The 13,064-nt window shown below is 48.6% G+C and overlaps 2 protein-coding genes across 3 annotated transcripts in view; one reads left to right on the top strand and one right to left on the bottom strand.

The window, feature by feature from the left end:
- The window catches only part of tnfsf10 (TNF superfamily member 10), a 7,537-nt gene extending 3,485 nt beyond the window's left edge, over positions 1–4,052 (top strand). Inside the window, exons 3-6 of one of the 2 annotated variants that reach the window (XM_019874763.1) lie at positions 888–933; positions 1,170–1,280; positions 2,574–2,830; positions 3,090–4,052. In XM_019874763.1, coding sequence (XP_019730322.1) covers positions 888–933; positions 1,170–1,280; positions 2,574–2,830; positions 3,090–3,299 — 624 coding nt within the window. In that variant the 3' untranslated portion in view covers positions 3,300–4,052. Of the gene's footprint in view, positions 1–887; positions 934–1,169; positions 1,299–2,573; positions 2,831–3,089 lie in introns of both variants that reach the window. The other variant, XM_019874752.1, reaches the window with a different exon arrangement.
- A 553-nt stretch (positions 4,053–4,605) lies between these two features.
- Positions 4,606–9,804, bottom strand: msl2b (MSL complex subunit 2b). Its single transcript, XM_019874570.1, has 3 exons — positions 8,628–9,804; positions 6,087–7,291; positions 4,606–5,745 (listed from the first exon to the last, which is right to left on the bottom strand). The coding sequence occupies exons 1-3, from the start codon at positions 8,767–8,769 to the stop codon at positions 5,446–5,448; spliced, it is 1,647 nt and encodes a 548-aa protein (XP_019730129.1). The 5' UTR covers positions 8,770–9,804; the 3' UTR covers positions 4,606–5,445.
- Between the last annotated feature and the right edge of the window lie 3,260 nt (positions 9,805–13,064).

Below are 13,064 nucleotides of genomic sequence, written 5' to 3'. Positions count from 1 at the left end.
TGGGTCGCAATCATATCTATTCATATTCATGAGAGAGTTAGGCCGCTTCATATTGAGATAATATGGACAGGGTGTCCATAAAGTGCACTTCCAATGCAACAAATGTATTCAAATGAATGCAATGAGCCGTGGAATTATTCCAAAATGAGCAGTAGATTTAAAATGGGCATGCCTTTTCTCCGACTTGATCCACTTTATCTCCTTCAATAACTTCAACGGATGTGACACGGGATGTCTTCCGCACTTAATCCCGTCGTTTTGCCGAGTCTGCATCTCCGACTTCATTTCAAGGGTAGCCTTGAATTGTATTTGCAATGAAAAACATTCTTCGGAAATGTCACTGTTCAAAATACGCTTCCAATTATTTTTATGTGAAGCGGGGTTGTTGGTATCTGTGTAATGTGACTCTTCAAAGTAACTTGTCATCTCACTTGGTTACTTTTAAAATCAAGTCATCATTTCAAGTCATCAAGTTAGTTTCTCAAGGTAACTGCGTGCGGCACTATTAGTGAGCGTCTCTGGTGAATATGGCGAATTTTGTTTGACATCATGCTCGATGCGCTCGCCCTGTTCTGAGATGAATTTGGAATTTGAACTCTTCCAGATGATTTACGAGGCACAGTTGCGTGCTGTTACGTTGCCTGTTTTCAATAATTGCGATGCGATTGTGGGGCTGCACAGAGCTGGATTGCATCGGGTAAATCTCGACTGAAGGCCGACTGGAAAGGGGCTATTCAGATATGATCCAGTCAAGGACGTTTGACGGTGCTTCCAAGAACCTTTTAGAGTTTGTTGTGCTTTTTTTTCCCCCCCAATTTGCGTGAGACAAGCAAATACCAAACTCGACTGTGTTTTGATGTGTGTTTTTTTGTTTTGTTGCGGAGCAGTCGCTGTCGCAGCGCTACCAGAAGCAGATCTCGTCGGCGGTCCGAGGTGAGGCTTACAAATACATCACATCTTCTTCTTCTTCAGATTCGATTAGATAAGAAGCACGGAGGGGGCCACAATTTGGCAGCAGCGCTACTGGAGTGCCATTTAGGATTAAAAAAAATGTTTTTTTTAAGGGGGGACACGTGTAGAGTGGCGCAGTTGGCTAAGTTACGCTCTCTAAGAACAATAGTGCAATTATTGTTGCCGTTTGACTCACCGTTGGGTCACTTCCTGTTCAGATGAAGTGTCTCGGGTTCTGCCCTCGCTGGTGCCAGAGGGCGGCACGTCGCCACGGCCCAAAGTCGCCGCTCACGTCACCGGAAGCTTCACACCCAAATTGGAGGGAGGAGGAGCAGGAGGAGGAGCTGGTAAGACGTCCGCAATGGAACACAAGAGAAGAGAATCAGCCTTTGCTCGACTCGCAAACGGCAAAGTTTCACTTTTACAGCAGCAGACCACAATCATGACAGAATTGAAAATGACCAAAACATCTGCTGCGCGGCCGTTATGTTTTGACATTTTCAATTGCGCTCCACAGACCGATGCAGCCGCTAGTTTTGATTGTAAAGTCAACAATCAATTATCGACACAAATGATAGTCGGCCATTTTGGCAAATTGGAGCAGCTGCTAACCGAAACAAGCAAATGAGATGCGATGCGTGGCTGCGTCTGGCATGAGCTGCAAAATTGCTGTCCAACCTGCTTCCCACATAACAAGGGCAAGAGAGCAGAAAATAAAACGTTTTTTTTTTTCTTCAAAACTCCACCACTTGAAATGTGCGTGCAAAACTGCTCGGAATAATCAAATCATGAGTCATTCTCATTCTGCTGGCATTACGCAGGATTCTTTTGTTCAGAATCAATTAACCCGATACTGACCATAACAAGGCATTTCAAGCTGGTTCTAATGTTCGCAACCGAGCCCCAACTGCCAACAGACACCAGACAAGGTGGCGTTAAAGCGCTGCTTTGATATGAATGAAACTCCTCTTCACATAGTGTAGTTTCCTTGGTGGCAAGATGCCACAAAATGATGCCAGAGCACTGTGAAATGAAACTCCTAAACTCACTTCAATTTCCTTAGTAGAAAGATGTGAATTATGTTTCTCAGTCAAGAACAGAATAAAGGTCTCAAAGGAGGAAAAAAAAGGAACGATCCACAGGGAACACTGTAAAGTGAATTAGATTTACAGTTCGGCAGTCTCAAATTTAATTTGAGGGGAACATATCACCTTTTATGCATTAAAAATCTCATCTAGTTGCTGTTTTTGTGCTTGGCCTAAGTGGATACAAAATGATTACATCGCGGTCAAAAACTACGCTGAAGTGAGGGGAGGCGCTTCATTTACACTTTGTGTATTAGAATTAAGACGCTTTGCTGCCACCTTGTGGTCATCAGCAGCTATTATAACCCTTTTTGGGTGGGCTTCAATTTCAATTGCTTGCAGATGTTTGCTGGTTGGTGCATGTGTTGAAATAAGGGGGCTACTGTCAATACTTGTCGATGCGAGATTTAGTTGTAAAAAATAATTTAAAAAAAAACTACCACCTTCTTAGAATAATGGCCTCAGTCATATTTTGACAAACATAAAATGTTATACATCTCTTACGTGCGATGACGTACCCGATTTTGTCGCCGTGTTCAGTCTCCTCCGCAGGGGCGACGGTGGCCATCCGGCGCGTTCACGGCCAAAAGATTTCGTGGTGGGAGGGCGAGAAAGGTCTGGCCTTCCTGCAGGACGTCCAGCTGGTGGACGGCGAGCTGGTGGTGCCGCGGCCAGGCCTTTACTACGTCTACGCCCAGACCTACTTCAGACATAGCCGCGCCCTGGACGAGGACGCCCAGGAGGACAGCGGCGAAGACAGAGGAAGGCCTCTCCTGCAGTACATCTACAAGAAGGTGATGGCGCTCTCGTGCATTTTCCCACATCCTGCCTGATCGCTCCTGCAAAAGCTGAGCATTATTTTTTTTCTCCCCCTCACAAAAATCCAAATCTCAATCACAAAATGACAAGTATCAAAATATCTGTCGTGTGGCGCAACCATGTTGCGAGTGTCAGCAGTGCACATCAGCAAAGACACGCTTTGGCCTACAGAGGGTGCTAAAAAATAAAAATGAAATTTATGGTTGATGAGCTTTTTCTCCTCGCTTTTTGCAGGTGAGCAGCTACCCGGTTCCCATCCTGCTGATGAAGACCAGCAGGACCTCCTGCTGGTCCCGGGACTCCCAATTTTCGCTGCACTCGGCCCACCAAGGGGGGCTCTTCTCCCTCAGCCCCGGAGACCGGCTCTTTGTCACCGTGACCAACGCCTCCGCCGTGGACATGGATGAGAAGAGCAGCTTCTTTGGAGCCTTCCTCATCAGCTAGAACGCAAGGGGGCGCTGTTGCACTTTGAAGGCCTTTGGAGGAACCTGTCAAGCAAAACTTGGTGAACATCAACGTTACATGCCAAGGACGAACGCGGGAGTGGCGCCGAACGTCGACGGGAGATGAGGTGGCAATGGTCACGACTATTTGCAAACTTTTCTTCGAATTGAAAAAAATAAATAAATCAACAAAATGTCCTACCCAACTCGGCCACTAGGAGGCTCCCTTCCACAAATGGTTTATTTGTGGAAGGGAATTCTTCCTTTTCAGATGATTGATGCCATCAGAAAGTGCTTTTCTCAAGCACTTCCGAGTTTTGAAGACACGGATGCATTGAGGAAAAGGGTGATCTTCAAATCTGTGTACTTACAAGATGTTCGTAATCAACCTTGTTTGTGCTTTGTTCATGTTTGCCCGCTAAACGTGCGTGGAATCCGAAACGAGCGAATGGCTCCAATTTTTTGCTGTTCACTGAATAACTCGCCCATCGCCATTTGGTGACAATCTTGGTGCTAAAGAAACCGTTTTTTTCCGTGACTCGAGGGGCTTCACTTGGACCAAAGTAGCCCTTTGCCACCATCTTGTGTCATCAACAGGCAACTTCAAACCCCCTTCAGAGTAGCGTGATTGACTCGCAGATTCCAATTGTAAAGAGGAAGGGAGGATTGCCTCTCAGATGTAAATAAAACGTGACTGTAAATATCTTTGATCTGTAAATATGTGCAATAAAGATTTTGAAACTTTCTAACAAAATATTACCAGTTGGTGTTTTTTTTTTTTTTTGCTTGCTTGGCCGTCAATCTGCTTAGTGGCGCCACCTGTGGACAACTGTCAGAAGAAGAGCATCAAAGACTCAAGTCACAGCAGTCAACTGTTTGGATTTTCTTTTGTTTGTGGAAATATGATACAGTTATATTACAGGTACTCAAATGCCCGAGGAGGGTGGAGGTGATGGGAGGAGGGTGGGGGGCAACGGCAATGGTGGACACCAGACATGAAACGCAAAGACAGCGACCCTCAGAGAATCTACAATAAATACTCCTAACGCACGTTAAAAAAAAAAAAAAAAAAGAGCTCAACCTCATCCTCGTCTTTTTAGCAGCAAATTGGTGAGGGGAGGGAAAAAAAAAATTAATTTAAAAACGACGTCGACATGAGGAGTGCCTAAACACAAAACAGCACGGTAACACCCCCCCCCCCCCCCAAGAGGAAAATGAAAAGTAAACTCACGTGTAAGCTGGTGGATGTTTTTCCTTTTGTTTGTTTTCACTTCCTGTCACATTTTTTCTTTTTTTTTGAACTTCCAGCCTGACTTGCCAAAAAACATACGCCCTCCGTGGTGCGCCTGGGGCGTATGTCGCAGACTTCAATCATTCGTTTTCTGTTGTCCTCATCGGGCTCGGAGTCGCCAGACAAATAATGAAGCATTCACACTTGGGGCTAATTTCGAGTCTTCAATTGAACAATGTTCCTGGAATTTGGGAGGAAGAAAAGTTCAGAGAGGAAACCCGGGAGTTTGGATTCAAACCCGGAACCGCAAAAAATGTGCCAAGCGTTTTGAACATGGCGCCAAAATGTTTGTGTCTGCTTCTTCTCATTAGTGTTGAGCTTGTGTGATTTTTCAGCTCAGAGCGCCAATTGTTGAATTGGTTTCATTTTTCAAAGTCAAGATTGAAAAATTGGAGGTGGATTTGAATTTCTGCTTTCTTGGATTCGAGTCCTGACTGAGGACCGGTCGCTCGTAAATCACAGGACAAACACTCCCATTCACACCTACGGACAATTTAAAGTTTTCAATTAACCTAACATGCATGTTTTTGGCATGTGGGGAAAAGAACACGCAAACTCCACGCAGGAAGCCCAGATTCGAATGCAGAACTGCGAGCCAGAAGCGTTAACCACTCCACCCACCGTGCTGCCCTGTCAAAGACGTAATGTATAAAATAGATCCTACAATGGCTTCCACGTAGGTTCATGTACAAAACATTCATCAATATAAATTATACCAGTCAGTGATGACGACGACGACGACAAAGCTAACGGCGACGGGCGTGACGGTAAAAGACACGTGACCGCCAAGTCCCCGGGGTGACCCGACGGGAATGCGTGCGAGACGGGGGCACCAAGTTTTCGAGTGGGTGGAGAGTCAACAGTCAAAGTGCATCTCCAGCGAGTCGTCAAAGGCGCGGCCGTCGTGGCCCGCCGCCGACAAGAAGGCGGTGGCGACCGGCGAGCCCGTAGCGCCGGCCACGTTGAGCAGGGCGGCGCCGGGTGCGGCGCCGGCCGGCCCCCGCAGGGCGGCGGCGGCGATGCTGGTGAGGTTGATGCCCAGCGTCAGCCGTGTCTGCTCCAGGGCTTTCTCGGGCACGGCGAAGGCCTCCAGCTTCTTCTCGCCGTTCGCCATGTAGGAGTTCTGGCAGCCGCGGCAGATGCAGTCCTGGCACGCCTACGAAAACACACATCCACACACAAATGAATAGGTTAGACGTAGATACATTTTGTAGGCATTGTTTTGTCTTTGCGCCCCCACGAAAACTACTGACTGTATTCTGCCGATTGTATTACAATGCAGTGCAGTGCCCCTAGTGGTGGAAGTAGTTAAAACCACCCAAAATTGCATTACAGTACAGTAAAGTGCCCCCTAGTGGCAGAAGTAGTTAAAACCATTCACAAAATTTTGAATAAAATGAAAGTAGCAATAATAGCAGTCATTTATGTCGATTAATAAAGAGAAAACTAAGTTTTGATGTCAAGCGTAGGCCGTCTGCCTTATGCTGGGTTGCTCACCTTGCGGTTGGAGTAGCACGGACAGCGCTGCCCCCTGCAGGTGAGCACCGAGGGGTTCTGTGTGGCTCGGCCGCACTTGCAGCCTTTCTTCTCCACGGGCTTCTTGTACAGCGGCTTGGAGGGGCTGGCCGGGTGACTGAGCGGGTGAGCGTGGGGGTGGGGGGGCCCGCGGGGCTGCGAGCGGGGCTTGGGGGCCCTGGCCTTGGCCTTTTTGGCGCACCCGTGGTGCTCCCCCGTCTTCCTAGGCGGCTTGCTGGAGCCCGGCGGGCCCTTGCCCATCTTGGGCGGGCCGCCGTTGGGCACGGGCGCCAGGTGGAAGTTGGGCGTGGCGGCGGTGAAGTCGCACACGGGGGTGGCGCCGAGGCGGGGGCAGTGGGGCGTGCCGTTGGGAGGGGGTCCACGCAGGAGGCTGTCGATGGGGAGGGGCCGCAGCTTCTCGCTGTCGCTTTCCGAGCGGGAGCGCTTGCGGTGGCAGCGAGAAGGTCCTCGGGGGGCGGCGCTGGGGGACTGAGGGGTCGCTTGCGGGTGAGGGCGAAAGGGGTGACAGCTGCTCTCCAGAGGGAGGGCGGGGCAGAGAGGCCCGTTGACAGACAGAGGCGTGGGGGGGTCGTCGGGCTCGGTGTCCGTGTCAAGAGTCCGCAGAACCTCCTCCACGCTCAGCAGCAGCGGCCCCGCTCCGTGTTTCAGCTCGTCGCCGAAGCCGCCCAAGTCGCAAAGGCCCGCCACCGTCCCCGCCGGGATCTCCTCGCAAAAGTCCTCCTGCTTGACGACCGCTCGGCCCGGATCCAGCGAGGAGACCAATCCGTTACAATCGTGAAGCCCGTTGACACCGGCGGTGGTGGCGATCTCGTTGGGATGCGGCGCTTCCTCGGGTGGCGCCTCGCCTTCCGCGGGGTCGGGCTCAAGTTCAGATTCGGTCTCGCTCTCGGCCAGCCGCAGGCCCTCGTTGAGGACGGCCTGCAGGTCGGGCGAGTCGGCGGCGGCGCCGGCGATGTGTGTGGCGAGCGGCGAGTGCGTGATGTACAGGCACAGCTTGCGATAGCATCGCACCAACAGGGACAGCTGCCGGTTCTCCTGGAACCGCGAATAGTCTTTGCACCAGCTGCACGACGGCTTCAGCTGCATCCGTTGACCTTTGCACCCGCGGCACACATAATGCTGACACGATGAGTCGGTGGGTGCCATGGGGTCTTGCAGCAGGTTACCTGCGACGCAAGATGGAGGACAGCAAACGTTAAAGTACAGAAAAAAAAAATTATGGCCATAGTGCAAATTGATCAGCATCAGGGCACTTAATTCACCATTTAGACACCTTTCCCACACTCCAAAATGTCACCTCAGTAGTTCCCCAATACTTTTTTGAATTCAATTCAGCCCAGATTGAGTTGGCAAGAAAAAAAAAAAGGTAGGCATGTCTAAATCCTTAAGATTTTGTCCGAGATACAAGCCAGATAGCCATTGTAAGAAAAGTTACTTTTGGCCATTGCGTGTTTGACGAAGCACTAGAACACAAAACTAATTACTCAACCCTGACTAAACAAACTCTTTCAGTCAGACGATTCTTATCGACGCCTCCATGCGGCCCACTTTCCTTCTTTTTAACATCCGGGAGCCTTTCTTTCGTCACGAGCATTATATCTGGAATGGATGAACTTTTCCTCCTTCCTGTCTCCTCACAGCTGCCTCAAGTGTGTTTATTTATATTCCGCGGGCGACAAACGGCTCTTTGAGCGCCGCTTCCTTAGCGACGTTGGCCGCGAACGTCTGCAGCTGCAGGCAGGAAAAAAAAAAAATAAGTGATGAAGGCTCATTGATAAGGGCAACCGCAGCTTGTATGGGCCACTGTCTCATATTGATCATTCATTCAGACTGAGGAGGATGAATGGGAAGGAGAACGTTCAGAAAATACAATCAGTACACCCATCCATCCAATTGACACACGTTACGTTGAATCCAAAACGTCAGAATTTTAAAAATTCTACTTATGACCATTTTTTTCCCCACTGAAAATTCACTCTGCTCGAGTCACATGGAAATCCAAAACAGCAGCGCACAAGAAGAGCACAAAGGGGGTGTGTCGTGATGCTGGAAGCTGCCTTCACTATCCCCGGGAAAACAAAAGCTCACATTGCCACGGGAACAAGATTTCATCACTTTTCCCTTCCGATTGGAAAGCTGCTGTGCGAAACGTGTTGAAAGCAATACTTTTAGTCAATACAATAAAGAATCGACACATAACGTGCAGTGGTTCTGCGCGGGTCAGTAAGCTGTCAGAATGTAAACGGAATGTAAAATAGTGCGACGGATAGGTAGGATGGCGGCACGATGATTGTTTTGAAGTGATGTGGGACAATGACTTGAAGAGTTGCATTGCGACTAAATTGTGAATTACTCTTCGTCACTTCCGACTGCACTTAAACGCATCATCACGGAAAAAAACGCCCGCATGGCAGCTGACAACAACCACGCAAAGCACGCCAGTCAAATGATGAAAAGGCAACTGAGCAAACGTTCGTGCAATAGTCGCATTCTTGCACTCACCGCAGACCAAACAGGACACAGACTGCCGGAAGAAAGGCAGCAGCTTGCACATCTCGGACAGGGCGCGGGGGTCTCGGGGGTCGCACTGCAGCACCGAGCGGCTCGCAGACACGTAGAGCGACGTCGCGTTCACCGGGTTCATCGCAGCGGCCTGACCCGGCGAGCCGGTCCGCTCGGTTCCGATGCGTTCAAAGCAGCAAAAAAGTGTCCGGGAAACACAAACACGACACGCGGCGAATGGACTGTGGGGGCTTTGAAGACAACATAGGGGGCCAGGGTCTTAACCTCGCTTCCTCACTCCCATCCCAAATCCAGCCTCAATGCAGAGTCGTACACAAGCAGGCCCTGGTTCGGTTCGGTGGAGCATAGTGTGCAGACCGGAGCCTGGACGTCGCTTCAGAGCCGCTCGGCCGGGGCTCTCTCATGGGGGCTTTGGTTACAAAAATGACCCGCTTTGCTGCGGCTGCACCGCGATACTTCCATAGTCGGTGTGCGTACTAGGCCCGGTTTGAAAAGCGGCCGCCGTGTTGGTGTCATGGAAGGCGGGCCCGGTACCGGACCAGTGGTCTTCCGCGTCTTGTTATTGTTCGCCGAGACTCATGGCGGCCCACAACAAACCAACCAAAAAGGCCGCGTCGTCGCCAACAAGCTCTCCTTTGGGTACAAGCAGCAGCGCCTGGGCGTCGATGGGCTAGCAGTCCACCCTGGATGAGATTTAAAGTTCGTCAAGGAAGAATTTCGCGGCTCCACCGGTTTGCTTGGGAGCGAAAAGCTGAGGGCAGCGGAAGCCTCGGGCTCTCGTGACGGCACTCGCCGCCCGAACTACACAGGAAAGCGGGCTGGGGAAGCAGGCCGCAGGGGCTCCGCGCGGGTGTCAGCGGGGTTCAACTCTTGCCGTCGCTCCCCTCGGTGGTCTTGAGGCGTCCAAAAGGAAACTTGGAACCGAAATAAAAATCCTCTCCGAGCGTCGGTGGAGCCAGCGGCCACGAAAACTGAATTTAGTCCGTGTTTGTGTTGGATGCTACAGCTAGCAGCGGCGTAGTCCACATACCGCCTGTCGCCTTTCCCACACACGTCCACCAAGGGGCGCTGTGCAGCAAATCTCGCGAGGACGTTTATGACGTAGTTGACGTCACGAGACGCTCATGAATGAATCTGATCAGATATCAACTTTGTTTCAAAATAAAACAAAAGCATTTAAATGTTTTGAAAGTATGATAAAAATTAAAAGTATGAAAGTAGATCTCTATTGAAATAATAATTGTCAAGGAAATTAATGAAGTTCGTCAACCCCCTTCCCCCCCTTTTGCATCTTGATTGTTGCATTTTAATTCCTGTAATTGCCTCATTGAGCTTTGTTATGTCTCCTGGGTCGTCCGTAGCACCTACAACCTTAATGAGGATAAGCACTGTAGAAAATGGACAGCTGATTGTACTACAATTTTTAATAGTGACCACATGGCTGTGACTAATTCCTCTTCTTAGAGTGTTTCAGCAGTGTCTCGCGCCACAATGTTTTAAAATCATTATGCTTTATAGTGTCGTCGCCTGCTCCCTATGAGGTCTATTCTTAGCAGAGCCGTGATTCCCCCTGACTCACACATTGCACTAAAATAAATCTTTGCGCATATATGGGCACAATGATGCCAAACTCTGGCAGCTTCCGTGCCTTTTTCCGACTGCCTAATTATATTTTCCACTTCACACACATGTGCATGGTACACATGCTTCCTATTTTGCCGCGTGTCGTCGTAGTACTTAAGGACAACACGCATCGGGCTTCTATCACATCACCAGCAGAGTCCAGTTCGTGGAGCGTGTAAGGATGTGGACCACTCTCGAGACCCGATGTTGGATTTTCCTCTTCATCTTTGGATTTGTGCTGATACAAGGTAAATTTGTGGGTGACATACAGCTGCAGTGGGAGGTAAAATCCTCCCTTGGTCTAAACAATATCAGTAGCTCTGACCTCAATTATAAATAAATTAATCGTGCTGTATGTAGCACACTTATGTGCTGTTGTATTGCGTTTGTATAGGCCAAGGTACCAAATACATGGACCACCACTGCAGATGTATTTCTTGTTCTGTGATTCTGTAGTGGATTCCAACGTTCCGGATGTGCGGCTGCCTTGCTGTCGCAGCGTAGGCTCCAGGAGGTTTCTGCGTATCAAGCGGTGCTTTGAGCAAAAACCACGGGAGGACTGCAAGCAGCACGCCTTCCTGTAAGCGACACCAAAAAAAAAAAAAAAAAAACCCCACACACAAACAGAACAGCGCAGGACGGTTCTTTTGATTAGGATCATCCCTGGAACTTGTGTGACCACAACTCACCATGGATGCTGCGTGGGGGCAAAATCACTCATGATTTGAACTCTTTTGTAGCATCGTAACCAAGAGTGGCAAACAGTGGTGTGTCAGTCCTGCGGCCAAGTGGCTCAAAGACATGATGGATAAGGTGAGCGTGTTTAAACACTGTCAAAAGTCTTGAACATGTGTCTATCATCCCGCAATCATAACGGCTTGGGCCCCAACACTGACTCCTGTGGGACACCACAAGTAAATATCCCAAGAAGTTGATCAGAGATTAGGTTTCACAAATTTTTTTTGACAGTTGTGGAAATAACTTTATTTAAATGAAACATGAAAGGTAATTTTCCAGGCATCCACTGTAAAGGTTTTCATAAAGAACTTAATAGCTGTTGCATAACATGCTGTAACAGACATGACGAATAAAAGGGCTAACATAAAATATGCGTGATGACCTCGACCAAAATTAAAATACACAAGAACAGATGGGGTGAAGAAAATAATTGCGCTCACTTGGTGATTCTCAAACAGCTGAGCACCATTCGTCACCTTTGCACTCCCCCAGTGGTTTTCACTCCTCCACCCAGATCAACTATTTCAGGCTCTTCTAATGACTGACTCATTGTCAGATTGTTCGCTCGGTACTTATGAAAGCTGCACTAGCATGAGCTTTCTTGGAATTATCTTCAGTTGCCAATGCGGTCCATCACCCGACCTTCCTGCCTCACCTGCTACGCTCAACCGCGACTTTTACCTGAGCATGTTTGCCTTTCCCCGTGGTTGCTTGTTGTATCTTTGAATTTCGGAGCATGGCATGACCTGGCTTCAAACCCCATTCCCATCTGGATTTTGTAGTTAACATTCCTGTCGCGTGGTATGCTGCAGTTGAGTTCGACATACACTCGTGTCAGATTCAGTTGAATATCCAGGCCCGTTATCACGCCTGACTTGTGACCATGGACTTTTCATCAGATGCCACAGAGCCACGACCAGACCCGCCAGAACGAGACAAAACAACTCCATCTCGTATTCGTTCGAGTTTCAAAAGTGCCTTGCTGACTTGAACAGCTCACAAAATGATGTTTCAACCCGCATAAATGTATACAATTGACAACAGTGAAGCTGACGTGTGCTTGACTGTTAAAAGCTATTTTATGAGCCACATTTAAATTGCTTCCAAACGAGTTATCTGGATTGCACGTGAACTGAATTGAGGCGATCGTCCCCCATCATAAAAAGCAAAGGTTGATGTATCACAAGTGGGGGGAAAAGCCATGTCGTCTAATAACTGTCACAGCCACTGAGTGCTTTACCGAATAAAGTGAGTCGCGGTAAATTACACGGTGCTCCTTTCCCACGTGTAAAGAGTTAAAACCGAGATTGGGTGGTTGAAGGAGAAAGGAGGGCGGGCCCGCTCAAAGTGTTTGTGACATTTCAAGGGTTTCAGTGACAGTCGGAATGTTAACAAGCGCAAAAGAAGAACAAATGTTCCCACAGCGCGTTAAAAGGAAATGGAGGAGGAAGAGGAGAATCTTGCATCAAGACTTCCTCACTCGTAAACAAAATCAGCTCTCTTTCAGATCACATTTTTTTTCCCTCCATATTTGCAATCGGTGCTTCCTGACCTGTGAACACGGTACAGCGAATCCCCGGTGAAACACATTTCACCGTCTCAAAACAGACTTTTAAATGTCAGTAACTGCAATCTATTTTTTTTAATGCCAACATATCATAAGAAACCTCATCGAGGGGCGAGAAGCAATAATGTAAATTATTGTTATTTAAGAAACAGAACCTCTATGTAGAATTGTACAACTTTAAATAACAACATAGGCGTCATCTCTTCCATGGAACTCCACGACAGCACAATTCTCCTGTATACCAAAAAAAAAAAAAACCCACCAACAACCAAAAATAATCTGTGCTATTGAGGAGGAGCAAATGACGAACAGCCTCGACCAGACGTTTTTGGTATTACTGCGAAATGAGTTAATTGTCACCGCCCAAGCGTGGCTCAGCAAATGTGTACTTGTGCTAATTCATCGCGCCTCGTGTTTGTCTTCCGTTTTAGAACAAGTTGAAGTGTTCTCCGGCGATGTCCATGTGGTCCTCCAACTGAACATGTCCC

The sequence above is a fragment of the Hippocampus comes genome, unplaced genomic scaffold (assembly GCF_001891065.2).
Source record: "Hippocampus comes isolate QL1 unplaced genomic scaffold, H_comes_QL1_v1.1 scaffold25, whole genome shotgun sequence".
Classification (NCBI taxonomy): domain Eukaryota; kingdom Metazoa; phylum Chordata; class Actinopteri; order Syngnathiformes; family Syngnathidae; genus Hippocampus; species Hippocampus comes.
Note: the sequence above shows the minus strand (reverse complement) of the source record. Positions and strands in the feature narration are given on the sequence as shown.